Consider the following 27,122-nt stretch of genomic DNA (forward strand, 5'->3'; position numbering starts at 1 on the left):
ACTGGAAGGGAATATTACACCAGGATGGGGGAGACTCATGATAGGGGACATTATTATTGGAATGGGCCAAGGATGGGGACATTAGACCACGATGTAGGACATTATTACTGGAAGGGGCCAGAATGGGGGACATTATTACAAGAAGGGCTCAAGATGTAGGACATTATAGCAGGAAGGGGCTCAAGATGTGGACATTATAGCAGGATGGTTGACAGGATGGAGGACATTATTACTAGAAGGGGCACTAGGGGACATTTTTACCAGAAGGGACCCAGGATGGAGGACATTATACCAGGAAGGGGCCCAGGATGGGAGACATTATAACTGGAAGGGGTCAGAATGGGGGATATTATACCAGGATGGGAGAGATTATTACTGGATGGGGACATTATATCAGCAAGAGACTCATGATGGGGGACATTATTACCGGAAGGGACCCAGGATGGGGGACATTATACCAGGAAAGGGCCAAGGATGGGTAACATTATTACAGAATGGTGACAATACTACATAAAGGGGGTGCAAAATTTATGTCTTTAAAGAATGCGGAATGCTATAAGGGCTAATACATCTGGCCAACATGTAGGTGGGGGCACAGGCCCAAAGTTTATACTGTGACCCATCGGACTCCAGGCACCGCTCGGGAATGTTTCTGAACATTTCTTCACCTTACCCTGGGTTATGCAGAGTGCATACACACTTACCTCTCTTGGAGCTCGGGAGGTCACGTCACGAAATGTTGGTTTGCACCTAAAATTAATCTGATGGATTCCGTAGAAGAAAAGGTGACACGGTTACGTAACTCAGCGGCAGCAACTATACAAGGTGACATTAGTTGGACATAATATAGTTTTTGCTCATTAATTTAAGACATTTCATTTTTCTCCAGAATCTCAGTTACACGTTACGGCCAGATACCTCCCCCGCCAAGCTAATTAGACACATTCTCCCGGATCCTACGTATCATTATTAGAACTAATGGTAATTAGCTATTTTTGTAATTTTGGGCTGTGATTTATGAGTTAATAATTATTCATGTTCACACCAGAAGGTGGCGCCAACCTACCTTCTCCAGCTGATCCATACACGCGGCGTGCACCACGATTTTACACGCAGCGCACTTCCTCCGTACGGCCGATTTCTAGTAATAAAAGAAACGCAGATGAGACTGGTTATAAAATGTGTGGATGGAAAAATGAACTTGGACAAAACATTCATAGAGGGGAAACACACTTCTAATTAAAAATGTCTCGATCAGAGGATTCGGTCTGCCACCGAACTACCAGAGAAAGGGCCAGTCGTGGTGGCAGAAAAATATGCCACATGGTCAAACGTATGCTTGCCCCAAAAGTCTATCTCACAAGCTTCTGAGAGCAAACATTTCATTTTTCAACTAATAATGTATGGATTTACTGCCAGTTCATAGATATATATTCCTATACAATGCCCAGATAAATAAAGCATAGATTTCATACAGTGCCCAGATAAATAAAGCATAGATTTTATACAGTACCCAGATAAATAAAGCATAGATTTCATACAGTGCCCAGATAAAGCATAGATTTCATACAGTGCCCAGATAAATAAAGCATAGATTTCATACAGTGCCCAGATAAATAAAGCATAGATTTCATACAGTGCCCAGATAAATAAAGCATAGATTTCATACAATGCCCAGATAAATAAAACATAGATTTCATACAATGCCCAGATAAATAAAGCATAGATTTCATACAATGCCCAGATAAATAAAGCATAGACTTCATACAGTGCCCAGATAAATAAAGCATAGATTTTATACAGTACCCAGATAAATAAAGCATAGATTTCATACAGTGCCCAGATAAAGCATAGATTTCATACAGTGCCCAGATAAATAAAGCATAGATTTCATACAGTGCCCAGATAAATAAAGCATAGATTTCATACAGTGCCCAGATAAATAAAGCATAGATTTCATACAGTGCCCAGATAAATAAAGCATAGATTTCATACAATGCCCAGATAAATAAAGCATAGATTTCATACAATGCCCAGATAAATAAAACATAGATTTCATACAATGCCCAGATAAATAAAGCATAGATTTCATACAATGCCCAGATAAATAAAGCATAGACTTCATACAGTGCCCAGATAAATAAAGCATAGATTTTATACAGTACCCAGATAAATAAAGCATAGATTTCATACAGTGCCCAGATAAAGCATAGATTTCTTACAGTGCCCAGATAAATAAAGCATAGATTTCATACAGTGCCCAGATAAATAAAGCATAGATTTCATACAGTGCCCAGATAAATAAAGCATAGATTTCATACAGTGCCCAGATAAATAAAGCATAGATTTCATACAATGCCCAGATAAATAAAACATAGATTTCATACAGTGCCCAGATAAATAAAGCATAGATTTTATACAGTACCCAGATAAATAAAGCATAGATTTCATACAGTGCCCAGATAAAACATAGATTTCATACAGTGCCCAGATAAATAAAGCATAGATTTCATACAGTGCCCAGATAAATAAAGCATAGATTTCATACAGTGCCCAGATAAAAAAAACATAGATTTCATACAGTGCCCAGATAAATAAAGCATAGATTTCATACAGCGCACAGATAAATAAAGCATAGATTTCATACAGTGCCCAGATGAAGCATAGATTTTATACAATGACCAGATAAATAAAGCATAGATTTCATACAGTGTCCAGATAAATAAAGCATAGATTTCATATAGTGCCCAGATAAATAAAGCATAGATTTCATACAGTGCCCAGATAAAGCACAAATATCATAAAGTGCCCAGATACCAAATACCTTTGGTTCATATAGTGCCCAAATAAATAATGCACAGGATTTATATAATTCCCCACTATTGTAGATTTCATACCGTGGCCAGATACATAAGGAACACATTGCATACAGTGCTCAGTTAAAAAATACATAGGTTTCATATAGTGCCCAGATAAATAGTGCACAGGGTTTATACAGTGCCCAGATAACTAATATACAGGGTTCATAAGTCCCCAGATAAATAATGCAAAGTGTTCATACAGAGATGAATAATCCATTTTTCATATAGAGCTCAAATAAACAATGCACAGATATCATACAGTGCTCAGATACATAATGAACTAATTTCATACAGTGCTCAAATAAATAGTGCACAGGGTTCATACAGTGTCCAGATAAATAATGTACAGATTTCATACTGTGCCAAGATACATAATGCACAGGGTTCATACATAGTTAGTAAGTAAGGCCGAAAAAAGACATTTGTCCATCCAGTTCAGCCTATATTCCATCATAATAAATACCCAGATCTACGTCCTTCTACAGAACCTAATAATTGTATGATACAATATTGTTCTGCTCCAGGAAGACATCCAGGCCTCTCTTGAACCCCTCGACTGAGTTCGCCATCACCACCTCCTCAGGCAAGCAATTCCAGATTCTCACTGCCCTAACAGTAAAGAATCCTCTTCTATGTTGGTGGAAAAACCTTCTCTCCTCCAGACGCAAAGAATGCCCCCTTGTGCCCGTCACCTTCCTTGGTATAAACAGATCCTCAGCGAGATATTTGTATTGTCCCCTTATATACTTATACATGGTTATTAGATCGCCTCTCAGTCGTCTTTTTTCTAGACTAAATAATCCTAATTTCGCTAATCTATCTGGGTATTGTAGTTCTCCCATCCCCTTTATTAATTTTGTTGCCCTCCTTTGTACTCTCTCTAGTTCCATTATATCCTTCCTGAGCACCGGTGCCCAAAACTGGACACAGTACTCCATGTGCGGTCTAACTAGGGATTTGTACAGAGGCAGTATAATGCTCTCATCATGTGTATCCAGACCTCTTTTAATGCACCCCATGATCCTGTTTGCCTTAGCAGCTGCTGCCTGGCACTGGCTGCTCCAGGTAAGTTTATCATTAACTAGGATCCCCAAGTCCTTCTCCCTGTCAGATTTACCCAGTGGTTTCCCATTCAGTGTGTAATGGTGATATTGATTCCCTCTTCCCATGTGTATAACCTTACATTTATCATTGTTAAACCTCATCTGCCACCTTTCAGCCCAAGTTTCCAACTTATCCAGATCCATCTGTAGCAGAATACTATCTTCTCTTGTATTAACTGCTTTACATAGTTTTGTATCATCTGCAAATATCGATATTTTACTGTGTAAACCTTCTACCAGATCATTAATGAATATGTTGAAGAGAACAGGTCCCAATACTGACCCCTGCGGTACCCCACTGGTCACAGCGACCCAGTTAGAGACTATACCATTTATAACCACCCTCTGCTTTCTATCACTAAGCCAGTTACTAACCCATTTACACACATTTTCCCCCAGACCAAGCATTCTCATTTTGTGTACCAACCTCTTGTGCGGCACGGTATCAAACGCTTTGGAAAAATCGAGATATACCACGTCCAATGACTCACCGTGGTCCAGCCTATAGCTTACCTCTTCATAAAAACTGATTAGATTGGTTTGACAGGAGCGATTTCTCATAAACCCATGCTGATATGGAGTTAAACAGTTATTCTCATTGAGATAATCCAGAATAACATCCCTCAGAAACCCTTCAAATATTTTACCAACAATAGAGGTGAGACTTACTGGCCTATAATTTCCAGGTTCACTTTTAGAGCCCTTTTTGAATATTGGCACCACATTTGCTATGCGCCAGTCCTGCGGAACAGACCCTGTCGCTATAGAGTCACTAAAAATAAGAAATAATGGTTTATCTATTACATTACTTAGTTCTCTTAGTACTCGTGGGTGTATGCCATCCGGACCCGGAGATTTATCTATTTTAATCTTATTTAGCCGGTTTCGCACCTCTTCTTGGGTTAGATTGGTGACCCTTAATATAGGGTTTTCATTGTTTCTTGGGATTTCACCTAGCATTTCATTTTCCACCGTGAATACCGTGGAGAAGAAGGTGTTTAATATGTTAGCTTTTTCCTCGTCATCTACAACCATTCTTTCCTCACTATTTTTTAAGGGGCCTACATTTTCAGTTTTTATTCTTTTACTATTGATATAGTTGAAGAACAGTTTGGGATTAGTTTTACTCTCCTTAGCAATGTGCTTCTCTGTTTCCTTTTTGGCAGCTTTAATTAGTTTTTTAGATAAAGTATTTTTCTCCCTATAGTTTTTTAGAGCTTCAATGGTGCCATCCTGCTTTAGTAGTGCAAATGCTTTCTTTTTACTGTTAATTGCCTGTCTTACTTCTTTGTTTAGCCACATTGGGTTTTTCCTATTTCTAGTCCTTTTATTCCCACAAGGTATAAACCGCTTACACTGCCTATTTAGGATGTTCTTAAACATTTCCCATTAATTATCTGTATTCTTATTTCTGAGGATATTGTCCCAGTCTACCAGATTAAGGGCATCTCTAAGCTGTTCAAACTTTGCCTTCCTAAAGTTCAGTGTTTTTGTGACTCCCTGACAAGTCCCCCTAGTGAAAGACAGGTGAAACTGCACAATATTGTGGTCGCTATTTCCTAAATGCCCAACCACCTGCAGATTTGTTATTCTGTCAGGTCTATTAGATAGTATTAGGTCTAAAAGTGCTGCTCCTCTGGTTGGATTCTGCACCAATTGTGAAAGATAATTTTTCTTGGTTATTAGCAGAAACCTGTTGCCTTTATGGGTTTCACAGGTTTCTGTTTCCCAGTTAATATCCGGGTAGTTAAAGTCCCCCATAACCAGGACCTCATTATGGGTTGCAGCTTCATCTATCTGCTTTAGAAGTAGACTTTCCATGCTTTCTGTTATATTTGGGGGTTTGTAACAGACCCCAATGAGAATTTTGTTACCATTTTTCCCTCCATGAATTTCAACCCATATGGACTCGACATCCTCATTCCCTTCGCTAATATCCTCCCTTAAAGTGGACTTTAGACAAGACTTTACATAGAGACAAACCCCTCCTCCTCTCCGATTTTTACGATCCTTTCTAAACAGACTGTAACCCTGTAAGTTAACTGCCCAGTCATAGCTTTCATCTAACCATGTCTCGGTTATTCCCACTATGTCAAAGTTACCTGTAGATATTTCTGCTTCTAGTTCTTCCATCTTGTTTGTCAGGCTTCTGGCGTTTGCGAGCATGCAGTTTAGAGGATTTTGTTTTGTTCCAATCTCCTCGCTGTGGATTGTTTTAGAAATGTTCTTACCTCCCTTCTGAGTATGTTTTCCTGGATTTCCTTTGTTCAAGTCTAATGTTTTTCTTCCCGTCCCCTCTTCTTCTAGTTTAACGCCCTCCTGATGAGTGTAGCGAGTCTTCTGGCGAATGTGTGTTTCCCAGGTTTGTTGAGGTGTAGTCCGTCTCTGGCGAGGAGTCCATCATACCAGTAATTCACACCGTGGTCCAGGAATCCAAATCCTTGTTGTCTGCACCATCGTCTTAGCCAGTTGTTTGCATCAAGGATCCTGTTCCATCTCCTGGTGCCATGCCCGTCTACTGGAAGGATAGAAGAAAAAACTACCTGTGCATCCAGTTCCTTTACTTTCTTCCCCAACTCTTCAAAGTCTTTGCAGATTGTCGGTAGGTCCTTCCTTGCCGTGTCATTGGTGCCAACATGTATCAGAAGAAATGGGTGGACGTCCTTGGAGCTGAAGAGCTTTGGTATCCTATCGGTCACATCCTTGATCATCGCACCTGGAAGGCAGCATACTTCTCTTGCAGTTATGTCCGGTCTGCAGATGGCTGCTTCGGTGCCTCTCAGTAGTGAGTCTCCCACCACCACCACTCTTCGTTGCTTCTTGGCTGTACTTTTTGCTGTCACTTGTTGCTGTGTGCCCTTTTCTTTTTTGCTTGCTGGTATTGCTTCATCCTTAGGTGTGCCATCTTCATCCTCTACAAAGATTTGATATCGGTTCTTCAGTTGTGTGGTTGGTGATTTCTCCATGGTCTTCTTGCTTCTTTTGGTCACATGCTTCCACTCATCTGCTTTTGGAGGTTCTCTGACACTTTTTGCACCTTCTGTGACCAGTAGAGATGCTTCTGTTCTGTCTAGAAAGTCTTCATTCTCTTTGATGAGTTTCAAAGTTGCTATTCTTTCTTCCAGACCCCGCACCTTTTCTTCTAAAAGGGCCACTAGTCTACACTTCTGACAGGTGAAATTTGATTCTTCTTCTGGTCGATCTGTGAACATGTAGCACATGCTGCAGCTCACCATGTAGGTTGTCACATCTGCCATGTTGCTCCTAGATCCTGCTGACTTGCTGTGTGTTTTCCTTCTTGTGTAATCTACTCAGCCAAGCTCTCTTGCAATAATGTCCTACAGGCAAAAATACCCAACGATCTTCTAGCTTAGGGAGACTTCGCTTCTCCCAGAAGGCACCTGGAATATGCAAATTAGCCTCCTGAAGCTTGAATCTTGAAACAGTGCCCAGATAAATGTTGTACAGATTTTATACCATGCCCAGATACATAATACACACACAGGGTTCATACAGTGCCCAGATAAATAGTGCACAGGGTTTATAAAGTTCATACAGAGCAAAGATAAATAATGAACAGTGTTCATACAGTACTCAGATTTATAATACACAAGTTTCTTGCAGTACCCAGATAAATAATCCAGTTTTCATACAGAGCTCAGATAAACAATGCACAGATTTGATACAGTGCTCAGATACATAATGGACAAATTTAATACAGTGCTCAGATAAATAACACACAGGGCTTATACAGTGCCCAGATAAATAATGTACAGATTTCATACTGTGCCAAGATACACAATGCACAGGGTTCATACGGTACCCAGATAAATAATGCACAGGGTTCATACAGAAATAATGTGCAGGGGTTTATACAGTGCCCAGATAATTAATTCACCGATTTCATAAAGTGCTTAGATAAATAATGCACATGTTTCAGACAGTGCTCCTATAAATAATGCACATGCTTCACATATATAATGCACCCGCTTTATAGTGTGAACAGATAAATAATGCCCAGAGTTTGTACAGTGCCCAATAATGCACTCACTTCATATTGTGCCCAGTTATATAATGTACACACTTTAAATAGTGCCCAGATAAACAATTCACACGTTTCATACAGTGCCCAAATAAATAATGTAAGAGATTTCAAATAGTGCCCAGATAAATAATTTAAAGATTTCATACATTGCCCAAGTAATAATGTATTGGATTCATACAGTGCCCAGATAAATTGCACTGAATTAATACAGTGCCCAGATTTATAATACCCACGTTTCATACAGTGCCCAGTTAAACAGTTCAGTTTTCATACAGTAACTAGATAGTTACCGCACAATCGTACAGCGCAAACATAATAATAATAATGCATATGCCCAGGTAAACTGTGTCCAGATTAATAATGCACTCACTTCATATTGTGCCCAGTTATATAATGTACATGCTTTATATAGTGCCCAGATAAACAATGCACACGCTTCATAAAGTGCCCAAATAATGTAAGAGATTTCAAACAGTGCCCAGATAATTTAAAGATTTCATACAATGCCCAATTAATAATGTATTGGATTCATACAGTGCCCAGATAAATAATTCATAGATTTCTTACAGTGCCCAGATAATAATGTATTGGATTCAAACAGTGCCCAGATAAATTCCTCTGGATTAATACTGTGCCCAGATTTATAATATCCAAGTTTCATACTGTGCCCAGTTAAACAGTTCAGTTTATATACAGTAACTAGATAGTGCCCAATCGTACAGAGCAAACATAATAATGCATATGCCCAGATAAACAGTGCCCAGATAAATAATGCACAGGATTCATACAGAGGCCATTTAATAAACAGACGGTGCACAGAGCTGCCTTGTCAGTGCCGTACGAAGCCTCGATAGTGTAACTTTTAGACAGTTTTGATAAATCTTCTGAGAGGACGGATAAAAAAAACAAAATAGACAAAATGTTTGCTTTCTTGTCACTTAGCGCTCCGCAGGTCTCCCTGGGGTCAATGATGGAAAAGAACCGATTACCCCCCTCTCCTTCCAAAATCCTCTGCCTCGGCAGCGCTGTCCGCAGACACATAACACAACATGGCAGCCCATCCCTACGGGAGCGGACCCTACTCATACACACTAATTCTTCTCCATGGCAACCCATGTTGCTATGGCAACAGCCTAAAAAAATTTCTGCCGTTCGGTATTGGGGGCTAATCACTCTATATACACTTACTGCAAGGGATGAGCATAGATAGCGGATTACCAACTTCAATGAAAGCTGTTGGGGCGGGGGCAGAATAAACAGAGCTGGGGTTAGGCTGAGGTTACCGGGCCCCGGGGCCGCTCGGAAAACACAAATTGTGCCTAATTAGTGAATATTGTGCAAGTACAGGAGACATCGAGCGCAGAGAACGGCACAACCCGTTCGCTTCATACTGTAAGAAAAAACTCCTGGTCAAACTTCAACGCGTTTCATGACTGTCTGACAACCCGAAGCGCGTGGCTATTACTACAAGTCACCCGCGTACCCGAAACTAATCTGTCCTGTGTGCAGCTCCGCGGCCTAAACTAATCACAGGGGTATTCCCATCTCTGTACCCCCCATCCATCAGCGCAGGTCAGCGCCATATTACTAAGGTAGGTGGTGGTCCTATAAGTGGGAAGGGGGTGCAAGAGAAGAATTGGGCCCCGCGACAGAACTCCAGTCTCTTGTTCAGCCCCATTGCTCCCGGTGTATAATATTCAGCCTTTCGCCCCCTGTGTACAACATCCACCTTCTTGCCCCCATTTTATAACATCCGGCCCTGCAACCCCACTGTATAACATCTGGCCCCCCTCACCCCCAGTGTATAACATCCAGACCCTCACCCCCAGTGTATAACATCCAGACCCTCACCCCCAGTGTATAACATCCAACCTCTCACCCCCAGTGTATAACATCCAGACCCTCGTCCCCAGTGTATAACATCCAACCTCTCACCTCCTTGTATAACATCCAGACCCTCACCCCCAGTGTATAACATCCAACCTCTCACCCCCAGTGTATAAGATCCAACCTCTCACCCCCAGTGTATAGCATCCAGACCCTCACCCTCAGTGTATAACATCCAACCTCTCACCCCCAGTGTATAACATCCAACCTCTCACCCCAGGTGTATAATATCCAACCTCTCACCCCCAGTGTATAGCATCCAGACCCTCACCCCCAGTGTATAACATCCAGACCCTCACCTCCAGTGTATAACATCCAACCTCTCACCCCCAGTGTATAAGATCCAACCTCTCACCCCCAGTGTATAGCATCCAGACCCTCACCCTCAGTGTATAACATCCAACCTCTCACCCCCAGTGTATAACATCCAACCTCTCACCCCAGGTGTATAATATCCAACCTCTCACCCCAGGTGTATAATATCCAACCTCTCACCCCCAGTGTATAGCATCCAGACCCTCACCCCCAGTGTATAACATCCAGACCCTCACACCCAGTGTATAACATCCAACCTCTCACCCCCAGTGTATAACATCCAGACCCTCGTCCCCAGTGTATAACATTCAACCTCTCACCTCCTTGAATAACATCCAGACCCTCACCCCCAGTGTATAACATCCAACCTCTCACCCCCAGTGTATAACATCCAACCTCTCACCCCCGGTGTATAGCATCCAGATCCTCACCCCCAGTGTATAGCATCCAGACCCTCACCCCCAGTGTATAACATCCAACCTCTCACCCCCAGTGTATAACATCCAACCTCTCACCCCCAGTGTATAGCATCCAGACCCTCACCCCAGTGTATAGCATCCAGACCCTCACCCCCAGTGTATAACATCCAGACCCTCACCCCCAGTGTATAACATCCAGACCCTCACCCCCAGTGTATAACATCCAACCTCTCACCCCCAGTGTATAGCATCCAGACCCTCACCCCCAGTGTATAGCATCCAATCTCTCACCCCCGGTGTATAGCATCCAGCAAAAGTCCAAATGTCTTCTGACCCCATAACTGCAGATTCCAGACCTCCTCTGGTATAATATCAGCACAAACACTGCGTCGAGCAGCTGCATGCAGCCATACATCACCAACCACAATGTGGAACATCGGAAGGAGTGGCGTAAAGCCGCCACCACTGGACTCTGGAGGAGACGTGTTCTGTGCAGTGACGGATCGCACTTCTCTGATGGAGGAGTCTGGGTTTGGTGATTCCAGGAGGATGTTACCCCCTGACTGCATTGTGCCTCCTGTACAGATGGTGGAGGAGGATATTGCTATATTCTGTTATCAGGGGTCGGTCTTGGAGCCTTAATCCCAACAGACGCCTCCAAAATCTTGTAGAAATTCTTCCCATAAGAGAAGGAGCTTTTTATATCTGCAAAGGGGCCAAAGAAAACAGCGCCGCCCTTGTCCTCTGGCGGGATGTGGTATTGCAAATCTCCCCATTCAAGGGAGGAAGACCTTTTATTTTCTAATTCATGATTAACCGACCCTTTCTGATTGGATGGCGTGACATGGCTAATGACGCCGTACTCACAGAAAACTTCACTTGGCAGTTCTCTTCCCCCAGATAACACAGGTCTCCGGATACATTGGTCTCCTGCCAGAGGTGCTCCCCGTTCACCGCGTTCTCCTGCAAAGGCAAATAACCAGTTATCCCCGTGTCATGGCGTCCGTTTCATCGGAAGCGCGTCGCTGCCAACTAGTGGCCAGAACGTGTATTGATAAAGTATAGAAAGTATTGATAAAGTGGATAAAAAAAACTTAAAGGGGTAAATTATTGTCAACTCAGAAATATCAATGTGCCCATTTCTCCATTAAAGGGGCAGTCCCAAATTTACAAGATATCACCTACTCACAGCCGAGACCCCCATGGATCCCGAGAACCTGTCGCGGAGGAGCTATGGGACTGACGGAGATAGAGAAGTGTTGTACTTGGCTCTCTCCGGCGGTGCCATAGACAGAGAATGAATGGGTGGCGCAAAGACGTGGCCACTTCAGAGGGTGAATATTCGCAAGTCTCCCTGTATATAAGGATGGGTGTTAATTTGCTAAGTTGGGACAACCCCTTTAATCCTCTACCTGGAGTTTTATTTTTTCCAATCGTTGAGGCAATGATCAATAGAAAAAAAAAACCCTTACAGTCCAATCTAGGCTGGTCCGAGGCTCTTTCAGGGGTCCATTCGAGATGCTCAGGGTCGGGCAGTGCACAGGCGCCAGGTGCTGAAGTCCAGATCGGGAAATGGCTTTCCTGCAACAAAATACAAAAAAACATTCAGGTTACGAAGAAAATAGTTGTCATACAAGCCGACTCCTGTTCTTCAGAGCTACGCGTCTGCTCGGGTACCCCCATTACAAAGAGCGTCTCTCTCTCTGGAGGACCCAACGTGACCTTGTATTACATGGTCGTCCATTCACTTAGCTGGGAGCCTTGTAATACCTCACTTCTCCTTTAGTGGCCGCTGTAGGGAAAAATGTTCCTTGAACTAAAAAAGGGATCAATCCATCAAGGCATTTCAATTAGGTGCAAAATTATTCACCCCCTTTTTCAAATCGATAGTGACAAGACTGAAGAAGTGAAGCTTAGGAAAGGAAAACTTCAAGACAACCCCGATTGTGCCGAGTCAAGTTCAGGGGCTCACCTTTGTACATAAGGGAATGTTCCTTATAGGCCATAAATAAATGATGGATGTCGGCATCCTTCCGGGATACGATCCTTGTTCCATGCAGTTAGATATGAAGAGGTGGATGCGCCTGCGCCGCTCTGTACATTCCCTTTTTTATCAATTTACATTTCCTACATAAATGAATGGAGAGCACATGCGCAGCGACCACCTTCATGCCTGGTAGCATACTGTGCAATTTTCGGAAGTCCCATGCAAGTGAACAGAGAGAGCTGAGCATGAGCGACAGCATCTTCATTCTCGGGTCACATGCTGTGCAACGTTTGGGACTCCCATACGAGAGAGACACGCATGCACAGCCACTTCTTCATTCCTATCTATTCACTCTCGGATTTTTACTATTTCCGTCCATGAGTCGCTCATGCGCAGCCACTTCTTCATTCCTATCTATGCGCTCTCAAATTTCTGCTATTTGCATACATGTGAGTCGCGCATGCGCAGCACTTCTTCATTCCTATCTATGCGCTCTCAAATTTTTGCTATTTCCATCCATGAGTCGCGCATGCGCCGCCACTTCTTCATTCCTATCTATGCACTCTCGAATTTCTGCTATTTCCGTACATGTGAATCACGGATACGCAGCCACATCTCCATTCCCATCTATGTCCTCTCAAATTTTTGCTATTTCCGTCCATGTGAGTCGCACATGCGCAGCCACTTCTTCATTCCTATCTATGCAATCTCAAATATTTGCTATTTCCGTACATGTGAGTCGCGCATGCGCAGCCACTTCTTCATTCCTATCTATGAACTCTGTAACTTTTGAAACCCTGATACAAGTGCATAGAGTAAGCCGCATATTCGTAGCCACTTCCTCATTCCTATCTATGCTCTCCCGAATTTTTGGTACTTACACAGATGAGCTGCGCATGCGCAGCCACTTTTTCATTCCTATCTATGAGCTCTCGAATTTGTGCTATTTCTGTACATGTGAATCGCGCATGCGCAGCCACTTCTTCATTCCTATCCATGCGCTCTCAAATTTTTGCTATTTCCGTACATGTGAGTCGAACATGCGCAGCCACGTCTTCATTCCTATCCATGCTCTCTCGAAATTTTGGTATTTACACAGATAAGCTGCGCATGCGCAGCCACTTCTTCATACCTATCTATGCGCTCTTGAATTTGTGCTATTTCCGTACATGTGAGTTGCGCATGCACAGTTACATCTTCATTCCTATCTATGCTCTCTCGAAATTTTGGTACCTACACAGATGAGCTGCGCATGCGCAGCCACTTTTTCATTCCATTTTTCTCTGCAATTTTTGGAACTCCCAGGTAAATGAGTGAAGAGAGCCAAGCATGTGAGAACATCTTTTCATTCCTCGGGTTCATGTTTGGCAATTTTTTTGATTCTCACACTAAAGGACGGAGAGGAGTGCGCGTGCGCGGCCACTTTTCCATTCTTCCATGGCTCTCGATCAGCGCCAGTTTTGGAGAGTTTTTTTGGCATGTACCAGTGGTGCAGCCGCATCTACCATGCGTTTGTGAACCTTTACGACTCTTAACAGAGGAAAGGACATGATGGAACCAGAAATGGCTGGATAAAGTACACCAATAATGGTAATAAACCTCAAAAAAACATTAATAAGACCTCATTCCAGAAACAAAAGGAACATTCAGTGTCGCCTCTATCATCTGAACTAGTTTTAACCTCCGTGACTCATCGCAGTATCCAGGTTTTCTCCAGTGGGATCGCTGTCAAGAGAGAGCTGACAGATGGACCCATCCAACCGAGAATGTTCATGGGGATAAAATAAAAACACACAGAGGAAAAATGAAAAAAACAAAACAGCAAAATATTAAAACATGTGAAATACCTTCAACTATTGACCTGTAAAATGGAAAAAAAAAATGTAATGAAAAATGTAGATAAATCATCGGAATGGCCTTCCGAAGAACCCCACAAGGACGTGACGCACTTACAAATGCATCCTGAAAATAAAAGAAATTCTAGGAAAAAAAAAAGTTTAAAAACTGAAGCAAAAATATAAAAAAGTTTTGCAGAATCCGATCTCCCCAAATGTCCGTCACACGAGGATTCCGATGGAGATAAGCGGTCATCTGACCGTTCCTCCACTGCTGTCTTTCCAATAGTCAAGAAAGTCATCATCATAGGATCATGGGTATGTGCAATAGTAATTCCTTACAGGCAGTGATTGGCTGCAGTGGTCATGTCGGGGATATCGGGTCCAACTGGGGACCGATATGATAAACATTTATCTTTTTTTTTTTACATTTTTTACACCACTGAAAAACCCTTTAAATGCGTTTTTTTTGGGGGGGGAGCAGAATATTGATAAACAATCCCTGGGACCAACGATCAACAGAGGTCCAGCTCATGGATATTCGAAGGGACGCGCTTACAAATGCATTGTGAAAAGTTAACTAAAATAGTTTAAAAAAAATGAAGCAATAGTTTTGCAGAATTTGAGAATGTTGCGAAACAAGAGAAAAAAAAATCCAAAATTAAATCAGAAATTGCCACTTTATACAGGAAACCAAACCTATCGATCGGAGATAATCCATCAGTTTTCGAAACCTGGAAAACTCCTTCAAAAGGGCTGACTTTTTTTCCTAAAAAGTTTGGTAACCTTTTCCTAAAAAAAACATTACCTCTCCTGCCTATAGGTTTGGTTTAATATTGTAGCTCAGCGCCATTCACTTCAATGGAGCTGAGCTACAATATCAAACCATACTTTGTTTACTAGGGAACCACAGGGAACCATGTTTTTCTAATCTCATACAACCCTTTAAGTCTTGCAGGTGGGATTGCTTTGGAAGACATGGAGGAAACTTGGTGATTGAGGTCCCAAATGTTTTGGATACCCTGCAATGGTCCTAGGGCCCCATATAAGCACTTACTGCTCCTTCTGTTCACCGGAAGTTCTTAGATGGTAGCGATCAAATATAAAGAGGAAACTGCCTCGGAGAATCATTGTACCCAATCTATACATCTCACAAAATAATTAAAAAAAAATAGCAAAGACCGTCATATCCTCCTATCTCATCAACGTAAAAGTCATTCTGCAGATAACGATCGTGGTTTCATGTCCTTAAGAATCGGCGACCAAAGGAAGACGAGCGCTGATACAAATCACACGCTAAACAAAGAGCTAGAAAAATTCCACAATGCACCAGATCATGTCAAGTGATACCAGTTCACACACAAACTTAAAAAAAAAAAAAAAAAAAACTAACATTTTGTGTACGCAGCCACTGTGCAGATCTATAGGTTTGTTAAAGTCTACAACTCCAACCTACGGCATCATAGTCTGATCCTGCAGTCATTTTGCCGTCCATCCGACTCTGGTTAGTAAGCAGTAGGGAGAAATGGAAGAAGATCAGACTACGGAGGGTTTGTTTGTAGTCTGTTACCACGGAGACAAAAAAATATTTTTAAGCATTTCAGTTTCGAAAGTTGCATCCTTTTTCAAGGTCGATGTTAAGGATGCAATTGAATCTCTAGTAGTTCCTAAGGGTCCAACAAGAGGGAACGAAAATTATTTCTACCCCCACACAAGGCCATTTCAACTAATACTTCAGGAAGGATAGTCACAAGACCACAAAGGGGAATGGTATACCAGGCAAGTAATTTTACAGCACAATTGGTACAATTGGACAACCCCTTTGTGAGTGAAGTTCAAAAAATAAAAACAAAAGCGATGGGTCTCCTGGGGCTCACGTGACATCGGTATGCCACATGAGCCCTGCAGACAATCAGTGGCGGCTATCGGGTTAATGTGCTTTCTGTAGTGAGAGTGCAACAGGCCACTGATTGGCTGCAGGGCTCATATGGCATAACAAAGTCAACGGAGACCCGGGAGACTCGGCGCCGGATCAGAAGGTAAGTAGCTGTTATTTTTATTTTGCAAGGGGGACTACTTTATTTAAAAAGGGGTTGGCCAGGTAGTGGACAACCCATTGTTTAAGAAGGCTCATTGAGACCCCTTGTTCAACATTTTGAGCCTCTTTAACCAGTTCCAATCCAGCTGTAAAGTCAAAAACACCAATACGCAAACGGAAAATTCTTGATTCTTAACACATACACACCTTGAAAATTCATCTACTCCGACCTCTTCTGAACTGTCACTGCTAGAGGTATAAATGTCTTCCTCACCCTCCTGATCGTTGGACTGTTGACTCGCCTGGTTAAGTAACTTACAGTCCATCCATATGTCCCAAAACAGGTCCTCGACGTTCCGAATCTTCTCGGACTTTAAGGTATGTTTTTGGACATTCTTCACGACAAATCGTGGGTTTACCCTTACCGGTGCTGTGCTGGATTTCCTTCTACTGCCTACATTTTTCTTGCCTACTTGGACAGATACTCTTCGTTGTGCTAAGAGTCCAAGAGATGGTCCACCAGCTCCGGACTTACGTCTGACTTTCGAAGCCGTGAAAATCGTTCTCCTATCGGATTCAGTTGGAGGGGACTTGTTAAAATGTCGATTGAAAAAGTTCTCCATGGTGTATACGAAATCGGTCCTTCTCCTCTAGCCAGGACGCCTACTCAGAGATCATCTGTGAAGTCTCCTTGTGGTCTGTAGGACAAGCGTGCTCTCTCAAGGTTGTCCTTCAAGGTCCTCGTAGAGTTTTAGAACTCTCGAGTCAATTTATTTCACTTTGGCCGTACATTTTTGTTTTACAATCTGTGAAGTCTCCTCTTGGTCTGTAGGACAAGCGTGGTCTCTCAAGGTTGTCCTTCAAGATCCTCGTAGAGTTTTAGAACTCTCGAGTCAATTTATTTCACCTTGGCCGTACATTTTTTATTTACAATCTGTCCTCTATGTACGTTGCACGAAACCTAAACTGTATCCTTGACTAAGGAGCTCCCAATGACAAAAAAAAGAAAAAAAAACAAGTATCAAGAGTAGAAAAACATAGATTAAACAGGGCTGACACTGTTAGGGTCTGTAGGTGGCGTTGGGGGAAGGGTGGGCGAAAGACTGCGGCCTTGTAAATGAAAAATGTAATTACTGAGAGCTACACTTTCGGCTTGAAGCCAATACATAAAAAATCCTCAGCTGACCTGTGTTTACATTGGAAGGAGTAATGTGAGCTCCTTTTTTAGGGACTCTCTCGGGACTTTCATGCTCCGAATTCCAAATTTGAAGCCTGTTGCGTAGATGGAGAACTTGCTTATATCACTACACTCCATCGGCACCCAGTAACCATATCCTGGACAAGAAAGTGCTCGTTTCCAGAGCCCAATCTTCTAACACAACACTAACTCAACAGGAAAAAAACAAAAAACAAAAAAGTAGAAAGCAAAACATTCAAACCTCCTAAAACTTTGACTCAAAACATGAACACAATGTAAAGCGCCATAATAAAAACACTCGTAACATAATCATACAGACCATATCGAAATCCTAAATCAATCCTCCAATCAAAAAATAAAATAATTGAAAAAAATTCTGATAATTCCCTATATTAACCAAAAAATAATAAATTTAAATATATTTTTAAACAGGAATTAAAATATGACATAAATGCAAAATAAAAGGTGCCTATTTCAAAATTTATAAAAATCCCTTACTTTTGCTTCACCTATAACAATAGGGAAATGAAAAAAAAAAAAATACCCCCAAAAAATATATATTAAATAAAAAATATAAATGAATGAAATTCAAAAGAAAAAATACTGTATCCCCAACTAAAATCTGAAAAAATAAGAATAAATGAATAATAATAAAAAAATAGACTAATCGGTTTGTGATTTGTATCCAGGAGGTGTAATCTTAAGAGGGTCCTTGAGGTATCAGAGGTCAAGTCCCGGAAAATCCATGCCTGTCAGTTGGTGCTATAATCCGTCATGGTAGAGATGGTGACATTTTGGTTCGGCTACAATGGATGGCCCCGTGATAATCCCAAGGCTGATGTACAACCGCCGCTACTTTTTCATCTTTAAGACTTTTCTAAGGACCGGTGAATTTTTAGCAGAAGGAAGACGTCAGGGTCTGGAAGTATTTTGGAGAGAGGAGGATGGGGGGTGTAATCAGGCAGCTGGCTGTAATTCAGGAATGCCGAGTCCGGTGGGGATTGTACTTCCACATGGAAAGTGCATGGGAATATTGAGCCTCCGGTGGGGTTAATATGGCGAGTGTCCTACACACACAGAGTCTTCTGTCTCTTTTCACAACTTTTCTCAGGCTTTCTCTTCTTATACTTTCTCACTACTTCCTCTAGCTTGTCTTTTTTGGAGTTTCTCGTTTTTTATGGGTTTGACTTCCTGTCTTAAAGGGAAAACTTGCTTAGAAAGCAACATGATGACTATTAAATGAGGCATAGACGTCGTTGTGCCTTTAACAGGAGGGGTACTTAACTTTCCCTGGACATCTAACTGGCAGATCGTTACTCAGTAAAAAATATCAAATACTTAAATATCCTGGTGCGGTCACTTGTAGGTGTCACACCTAGCTATAAAGTTTGGAGGGGCTTGGTTTAGGGTCTATATTATTTTTGAGAAGGGACATGGTCTGGGGTCTACATTTTTTAGAGGGGACTGGTCCGAGATCTACATTTTTGTTTTTGGACTATGGTCTGGGGTCTGTAAATGAAACAGCACGGAATGTTAGAATAATCCTGCAGTTGCTGACGCATTTCGAGCCTCAATGATTTCTTTTTGACGGCCCTTGGCTGTGGTGTAAAGAGTTAACTCCTTTGCAGCTCTCACCACATCAGGGAGATCCGTGATGCCATTTACCTTGGCCTGGTTGTGCAGTCACACGCCGGCCCCTGTACTGGAGATTGTAGGTTTCTCATTTCCAGCAGAGTAGAGTCCGATAATCCGTCCTGCTCCGAGATATCAGATTATTGGAAGGACTTCAAATATTCTGGATTATTTCTGAATGCCTTACCATCGGGGTTTCTGAACCGCTGGATGAAGGATTAATGGCATTCAACAGGATTATTCATATTTCATATTCTTCACAGCAAAAACAGGAGATCTAAGGACTCACAAAAGAAAAGGGGGCCGATACATAGAGGAGAGAAGTGCAGGAACGGGCAGAGGAGAGCGTCTGATCTGGGGTCTGTGGAGAGGAGGAGTCTGGTCTAGGGTCTGTAGAAAAGAATGATCTGGGTTGGGGTCTGTAGAAAGGAGGAGTTTGGTCTGGGGTCTGTAGAAAGGAAAGGTCTGTAGAAAAGAAGGGCATGCTCTATTGTCTGTAGAAATGAAGGGTCTACTTTGGGGTCTGTAGAAAGGAAGGGTCTGGTTTGGGGTCTGTAGAGAGGAAGAATCTACTCTGGGGTCTGGTAAAAGGAAGAGTCTGGTCTGGGATCTGTGGAAAGGAAGGGTCTGGTCCGGGGTCTGGAAAAATAAGACGTTTTATCTGGAGTCTGTAGAAAGGAGTCTGGTCTGGGGTCTGTATAAAGGAGGGATCCTGTCTGTGGTCTGTAGAAAGGAAGGGACCGGTCTGGGGTCGGTAGTAAGCAAGGATCTGGCCTGGGATCTGTAGAAAGCAAAGGTCTGGTTGGGGACTGTAGAAAGGGGGAGTTTGGTGTGGGGTCTGCAGACAAGAAGTATTCTGATCTGTTTAAAGGATGGGTCTGTAGAAAGCAAGGGTCTGGTGTCTGTAGGAAGGAAGGTTCTGATCTGGTGTTTGTAGAAAGGACGGGTCTACTTTGGGGTCTGTAGATATGAATGGACAAGTCTGTGGTGTGTAAAAAGGAAGAGTCTTGTGTGGGATTTGTAGAAAAGAAGAGTATTGTCTGGAGTCTCTATAAAAAAGGAATTTGGTCTGGGGTCTGTAGAAAGAAGGAGTCTGGTCTGGTGTTTGTATAAAGGAGAGGTCTGGTCTGGGGTCTGCAGAAAGGAGTCTTGTCGGGGGGTCTATATAAAGAGGGGTCTGGTCTTGGTTCTGTAGAAAGGAAGGGTCTGGTCTTGGGTCTGCAGAACGGGAGGGTCTAATTTGGGGTCTGTTGAAAGGAAGGGACTGGTCTTGGTTCATTATAAATAGGGGTCATATCGGTAATATGTACAAAGGAGGTCTATATAAGGTGGGGTCAAATCTGGGGTTTGAAATCAAGAGATCTGAGGTGGTTATCAAGGTGGGCCTGGATTGGGATCTGCATTTCTTTAAGGGTTATGGTCCGGGGGCTGCAGAAAGGAGAAGCCTCGCCTGGAGCTTGTAGTAAGAGTCTGTGATTCTAGTTGCTACTTTCGGACAAGCCGTGAGGCTGGGTAGTCAAGCGGTCCAAGGTCAAAAGCCAGGAGGGTACATCAAAGACAGAGGGGTGAGACAAAGGCATAGTCAGGTAACAGTCTGAGGTCAGAATTCCAAGGAGGTAGAGGATCACGACAAAAGGGCTAATCCAAGGTCGAGCACCAAAGATCAGAATACAAGACTAGCAGCACATAGGAACACACACCACTTGAGAAAAGCTACAACTGGAAGAAATTTAAGGCAGAGAGCTGGCTAAATAGCCAGGCAATTACTCCAAACATGAGACACAAGGATTAAGCCCAGGCATGCCCTGGCCCTGGTTGGACACCTAAATTGTCACTCAAGACACTGACAGTTCAGTACGTCCCAGCTCCTGATTTGACAGCAGAGCTGTCAATCACCATACCAACAGCTCAGCACACCCCTGTCCTAGATTGCAATGCAGAACAGTCATTCACTGAGTCCAGCACACCGATAAGCATAACCGTGACAGTACCCCCCTCTTCTAGGGGACCACCGGACCCCCAGGTTTCCAATGAAACCAAGATGAAAGGTCCTAACCAGATGATCAGCCTTCACAAAACGAGCCATAACCCAGGATCTCTCCTCAGGTCCGTATCCCCTCCAGTGAACAAGAGATTGTAGAGAATTTCAGACTCTCCGAGAATCCATGATGTTCTGTACCTCGTACTCCAACTCTCCATTGACTGAAACTGGATGAGGTGGAGAGGAGGAAGATAATACCGAAGGGATAAACTCCATTAACAGGGATTTGTGGAAAACATTTGTGATGTGAAGCATTGGAGGAAGTCTTATTCTAAAGGACACCAGATTATCTACCTCCAGAATCCCATACTGGCCAATAAATTTAGGACCCAACTTCGCTGATGGTACTTTCAGCTTAATGTTTTTGGATAATAACCAAACCTACTTTGAAGATGGGACCTGCCGAAAGTTTTCTATCGGCCTTCCGTTTTTGGAGACGCTGAGCTACCCCAATATTCCTTTGGACCTCCCGTAAGACATCCCCAAGTTTCTGTGTGGCAACCTCTACCACAATACACCCAGAACTCTTCCTAGAAAATTCACCAAAATGGAGATGAAAACGATAATTGCAAAAAAATATGGCGAGGTTCCAGTGGACTGATTGACCCAACTGTTAAAGACAAACTCAGCAAGAAGTTAAAATAAGGACCAGTCCTGCTGAGCAGTCACAACTGTGACCTGATGAACGAATGTCTCCATTCTTCAAAAGCTAATTTGACAGCGAGCAGCTTGCTAATCCCAACGTCATAATGTCTCCCAGCAGGCGAAAAATTCCTGGAGAAAAATGCATATGGCCACAAGCTAGTCAGAGTTTTGGGACCTTGAGACAAATAGACCTTCTGAAGTCAAAAACGCTGTCTTCCACTCATCACCCTTCCGGATGCGTATCAAATGATAAACCCCTCTAAGATCAAGTTTAGGAAGCTGATAATATAGGTCAGGGATGAGTGGAAGTGGGTAAGTATTCTTAACCGTAATTATGTTTTGTTTTATTCATGGAAATCGAGGCAAGGACGGAGGCCGGCATCTTTCTTTTTACCAACGAAAAACCCAACAGCTACAGGCAAGGAGGACAGATGGATATGACCCTTCCATAAACTTTCGTTTACACATTCTTTCATAGCGGTACGTTCAGGACCCAATAAGTTACACAGGCGAGCTTTTAGGCAATTTGGCATTAGGGGCAAGATTGATAGCACAATCATACGGACGATGGGTAGGTAATGTCTTCGCCTCTTTTTCTGAGAAAACATCTCCAAAGTCTTTCAGGTTCCCCGGCAGACACTCCAGTCTAGTGGAGCAAATTTGTACAGCACTTAGACATCTCTAATGAGAATTAGGGCCACATTTCACAATATCCTTCTGACACCGATCAATAACAGTATCGTGAATAAGCAGCCATGGAGACCTCAACACCAACCCAGCAGGCAAATTATCCAAAACAAAGCAGGAGATGGACTTAGAATGAAGTGTTCCCGCTTTCCACACTGTTGGTGGTAACGGTGTCCTGTCAATGGCAACAATCTGAATGGTTCTTTCCAACCTGACTGTCCATAATCCTAATCTCAGAAACAGTCCTGAATCCATAAAGTTGGCTGCAGATCCACTATCAATCAAGGCTACCAATAATAATGACTGGCTTTGGAAAAGTAGTTCCACGTTTAGCAATACTTTATCGGAGAAAAAGGTACCTAGAAGTCTGAGTGGTCTCCTTGATAATCACCCAGACTTAGGCATTTCCCGAAGGTTTGCTTGCTTGCATGCGTGCGTAACGAGCAGTCATTGAGAAGATATCCAGCGCGACCATAATAGAGGTAGAGTCCGAGATCACTCCGGCATCTCTTGTCAACGGTCTGAGAGCTGGCAGCTCCAACGTCCATTGGTTCCACCTCAGCTATGTGGACAGATTCGGGTGGAATAAACAAACGCTTGTGTCGTTCATCACATCTCTCCTGAATTCGGTGATCCAACAGAATGTCCTGAGTCATAGCTTCTCCCAAGGAACATGGTGGAGGATATAGAGCCAGAGCATAAATGTATTCGGAAGACCTTGTCGAAACTGACACTTGAAAGCGGCATCATTCCACAAAACTCAGTAGTATTAGTACTCAGCGGTGCGGCCACCATGTCGTGTCAGGTTTATGATCTTTGCCTCCATGTCCTGGATTATGTCAGGGTCAAAAAAGCCTCAACAGATGACCATCCTGTTCTGGAGCTTGGGAGAAAAAAGAAAATGTCCAACTCTTAGGACCCCTCGCAGGGACTCATTCCCTGATGACTGGGTACGCATGGTAAAAAATAGCCTACACCTATCTGTGAACACCCTAAACTGGTCTTTCTCCCCTGAAAATTTATCAGGACGGGCCAATACTGGTTCAGGAGAATCCAACTGCACATCAGACGATACTGACGTCACAGCCACTGCCGGCAGTGGAGAGCTATGGAAAGTTTTCATCCAACTAATTATTTCAATGTCACGGGGATACCGCAACACAATGGAGTCAGACGATCGCAGTGTGCGGTGACACATACAAGTGCAGTAGTTAGAACAGCTTCTCCATCCTATTAGCAGTTTTGGCTTTGTTTGCTCTGTTGCTGCAAGGGTTAAACTGCTTAGTGGGACTCCTGGAGTTCTATGTTTAATTGTATCAGCTGTTCTGAGTTTGTTACTCCCCACAGGTTTAAGAACCCTTCTCTGTGCTCCATTCATTGCCAGTGATAGCTAACCATTACCTGGTTTGGAGCTAAAGAAGAGAACTGAGTTTGGGGCAGTAGGTTGAGAGTTGTTTTCAGGAGATCGCTACGTGGATCTGGTTTGTGTGTTTTTGCTTATCTTCTTCCCATTTGGATTTCCCCACTCGCTCATTCGTGAGTGTATTTGTATGGCAGTAGTTTTCTTTTATCCCTATCTGTCTGGTTTGTGTTAGTACATACGCTTCTGTCCCACACCTCCCTGGGTAGGGGAGGAAACAGATAAGCGTTCATATAGGAGTATAGCGAAGTATAAGACCCTGGCATCCTCACCATCAGGGGTAATCTGGGGAACAGGGATAGTCTAGGGTTTCCCTAGCTTGAGGGACAGGGTAGGAGCCATTTGTCTCTTGAAATTCAACTGCTATAACGTGACACTCACCCTGCAGTTAATACTGCAACGATTCTAAACTCTGGTATTCCTTAGACAGATACTGAATCATCTGCGTCAGATTCGCCACCTGATCAGAGTGTGTGAACAGGATCCATACGGTGAAAAAGACAAATGTACAGATCAACTGAAATGTGATGCAAGCCGTGAGGCTGGGTAGTCAAACAGCCCAAGATCAAAAGCGAGGAGGGTACGTCATAGACAAAGGAGTGAGACAGTCATAATCAGGTAACACTGAAGTCAGAATTCAAAGAAGGTAGCAGATCACGAAAAAAAATGGCAAGGGAAATGAAGGATCAAAGCAAATCCAAGGTTGAGCAGCAAAGATCAGAAACACACACCGCTTGAGCAAAGCTACAACTGGCAGAAATCTAAGGCAGAGAGCCAGCTACATAGCCAGGTAATTATTCTGAAATGGAAGAAACCCCAGCACTTCCTTGTACTGACTGGACGGGTAAACTGTCACTCAAGACACTGACAGTTCAGCACTCCCCAGCTCCCGATTGGACGGCTGAGTTGTAACTCACCATACCGACAGCTCGGCCCCAGATTAGACTGCAGAACATTCACTGAGTCCAGACCCATCGAAAGGCGTAATCGTGACAGGTGTCTAATATGGAATCGGTAGACATTGAGGGTCCGATCAGTTGTCTGTATAACGGGGAAGTCTTTTTCTGGATCTGCATTTTTTTTAGGGATTGTGGACTTGGTTCTGTAGAAAGCAAGGAGACTGGTCTGGGGGCTGAAGGTTAACAAAGCAATTTCTCTCTTCCTGGATGGAGCCAGCTCAGAGCAGTTGTCGCCTCACTTTCATCTTTCCTCTTGGCAGCGCGTACAGAAAACCCCGCCACCAGGGGGCGACAGTGAGTACAGGAGTAACCGTCACAAGTTCAGAGATCATAACATCTGTGGTACATACTGAGGCATGATGGGAGAGAAATTCGCTTTGAGTTTTGAATGAAGTTGCCCTTTAAGCCCAAGTGAAAAGCAATGAGTCACTGTCCGGAGGCGCGAGGACGGCGATCACTTATCGTCACAAAAAAGGGAAGGAAATGCTTTATCACGCTCTCTAAGGAAATCGATCGTTTGGAGAAATAATAATTTTTCATAAAAAATAAGTCCTTAAAGGGCCGCTATCGTTTCAATACACTTTATCGACATCAATAGTACAAACGAATATAAGCAACTCTGCAATATATCTTATCAGAGAAAACTGAAGAAAAAAAAAACAACTCAAATTCTTCCTGATGGACTGCCAGTTCACTGAGAGATCAGATTACAGCTGTGTACTGAAGTCTATGAAAAGCGGAGCAGAGTGACATCAAACAAGTGTTCTAGCTGCTTAATTCACAGCTACACTGCTCAGTACTCTCGTTTTATGTCCTCCTGCTTCTGTACATATTATATGTAGACACAAAAGAGCAGGAATCTCTCTCGCCTGTGTGTGCAGTGTATGGGAGACATCATAGACAAGTGAAAATGAGAGAAAACTGGTAAAAATTGAAGGATGCAAGTCATATAATGGCCAGAAATAGTGTTAATCCTCATGTACAGTCAGACAGACTTCCTCCTTAATGCCTCCTTTTAATAGTGGCCAGAGCTCTATTTTTCCTGATACACAGTGCCAAATCTCCTGCACAGACATACAGTTATATGACAAAATTCTATCTTCCTGCAGCCACCACTAGAGGGAGCTTAGTAGCTTAGTGCATACAACTCCAGAGCTCCCTCTAGTGGTGGCTGCTGGAAGTAGGAATCCTATCATGTAACTCTATGTGTGTGCAGAGGATCTGGAGCTCTGTATCAGTGACGCTGGATCTAAAAATTTTATGGAAGCTCAACCGAAAAGGGATCGTGTTACCCCCACCTTTCCTAGAGGCAGATATAGCTATTAACAGTGCAACAAAAACAATGAAAGCTCTTATATTTCCTATTGATTTCTTCCTATTTAGTGGAAGTAATCTTTTACCGTAACACATTGCGCACGGCCCAGAATAAACAGGGATGGGATTTCTTAATTATAGTGCGGCTGAGTGATTTACCGCCGGCTAATCCGGTATGTTTCTGCCCTGTTTTCAGTACAGGCGCCTCTTATCCCACACACTATGGGAGTAATTATGTATTCCGCTTTAAGTGTCAGTCTCAGAGATTAAATAATACAGCAATGCCGAGACTTCTAATGACACATTTCTCTGCCGCTTGCACCTATTACCGCTAATACGGGTATAATATATCATTTCTCGCCATCTCATAGTGAAAATAGGGTCTTTACCAGCCGCAGACAGATGCTGTGTGTGTGGGGGGAGGGGTGATGATTTCTAACAAGTGTCTTTGTATTTACACATAAAGCAAAATTCCTTTTTTTTTTTTAAGGCGTAGATTGCACCTTCCCAGAATCACTCCAAGCCCCTGCTGTGCAAGGAATCCCTGTGATCTCACAATAGCAGTGTTCCTATCTCTGGGAAGGGCATAGGTCTGCCTCTCCAGGAGGAGAGTCCTGAATTTGGCGAGTTGTCGCAGGAGGTCGGCACCATGTCCTGCTATAAACAGTATACACTTGAATATGATGGTGGAGCGGGGAGTCGTCAGGTCTCTGCTCCACCGTTCATCGGTGTCGTC

At 43.0% G+C, this 27,122-nt stretch overlaps 1 protein-coding gene across 10 annotated transcripts in view; it reads right to left on the minus strand.

The window, feature by feature from the left end:
- The window catches only part of DGKI (diacylglycerol kinase iota), a 269,247-nt gene that overhangs the window by 129,360 nt on the left and 112,765 nt on the right, over positions 1–27,122 (minus strand). For 7 of the 10 annotated variants that reach the window (XM_069763206.1, XM_069763210.1, XM_069763205.1 and 4 more), the window contains exons 1-5: positions 16,698–17,251; positions 12,103–12,211; positions 11,498–11,593; positions 1,067–1,141; positions 705–761 (exon numbers count right to left, since the gene is read on the minus strand). In XM_069763206.1, the coding sequence (XP_069619307.1) occupies positions 705–761; positions 1,067–1,141; positions 11,498–11,593; positions 12,103–12,211; positions 16,698–17,113 (753 nt within the window). In that variant the 5' untranslated portion in view covers positions 17,114–17,251. Of the gene's footprint in view, positions 1–704; positions 762–1,066; positions 1,142–11,497; positions 11,594–12,102; positions 12,212–16,697; positions 17,252–27,122 lie in introns of those variants that run through there. The other 3 variants (XM_069763213.1, XM_069763211.1, XM_069763212.1) reach the window with 1 other exon arrangement.

This window comes from Ranitomeya imitator, chromosome 4 (assembly GCF_032444005.1).
Source record: "Ranitomeya imitator isolate aRanImi1 chromosome 4, aRanImi1.pri, whole genome shotgun sequence".
NCBI classification, from domain to species: domain Eukaryota; kingdom Metazoa; phylum Chordata; class Amphibia; order Anura; family Dendrobatidae; genus Ranitomeya; species Ranitomeya imitator.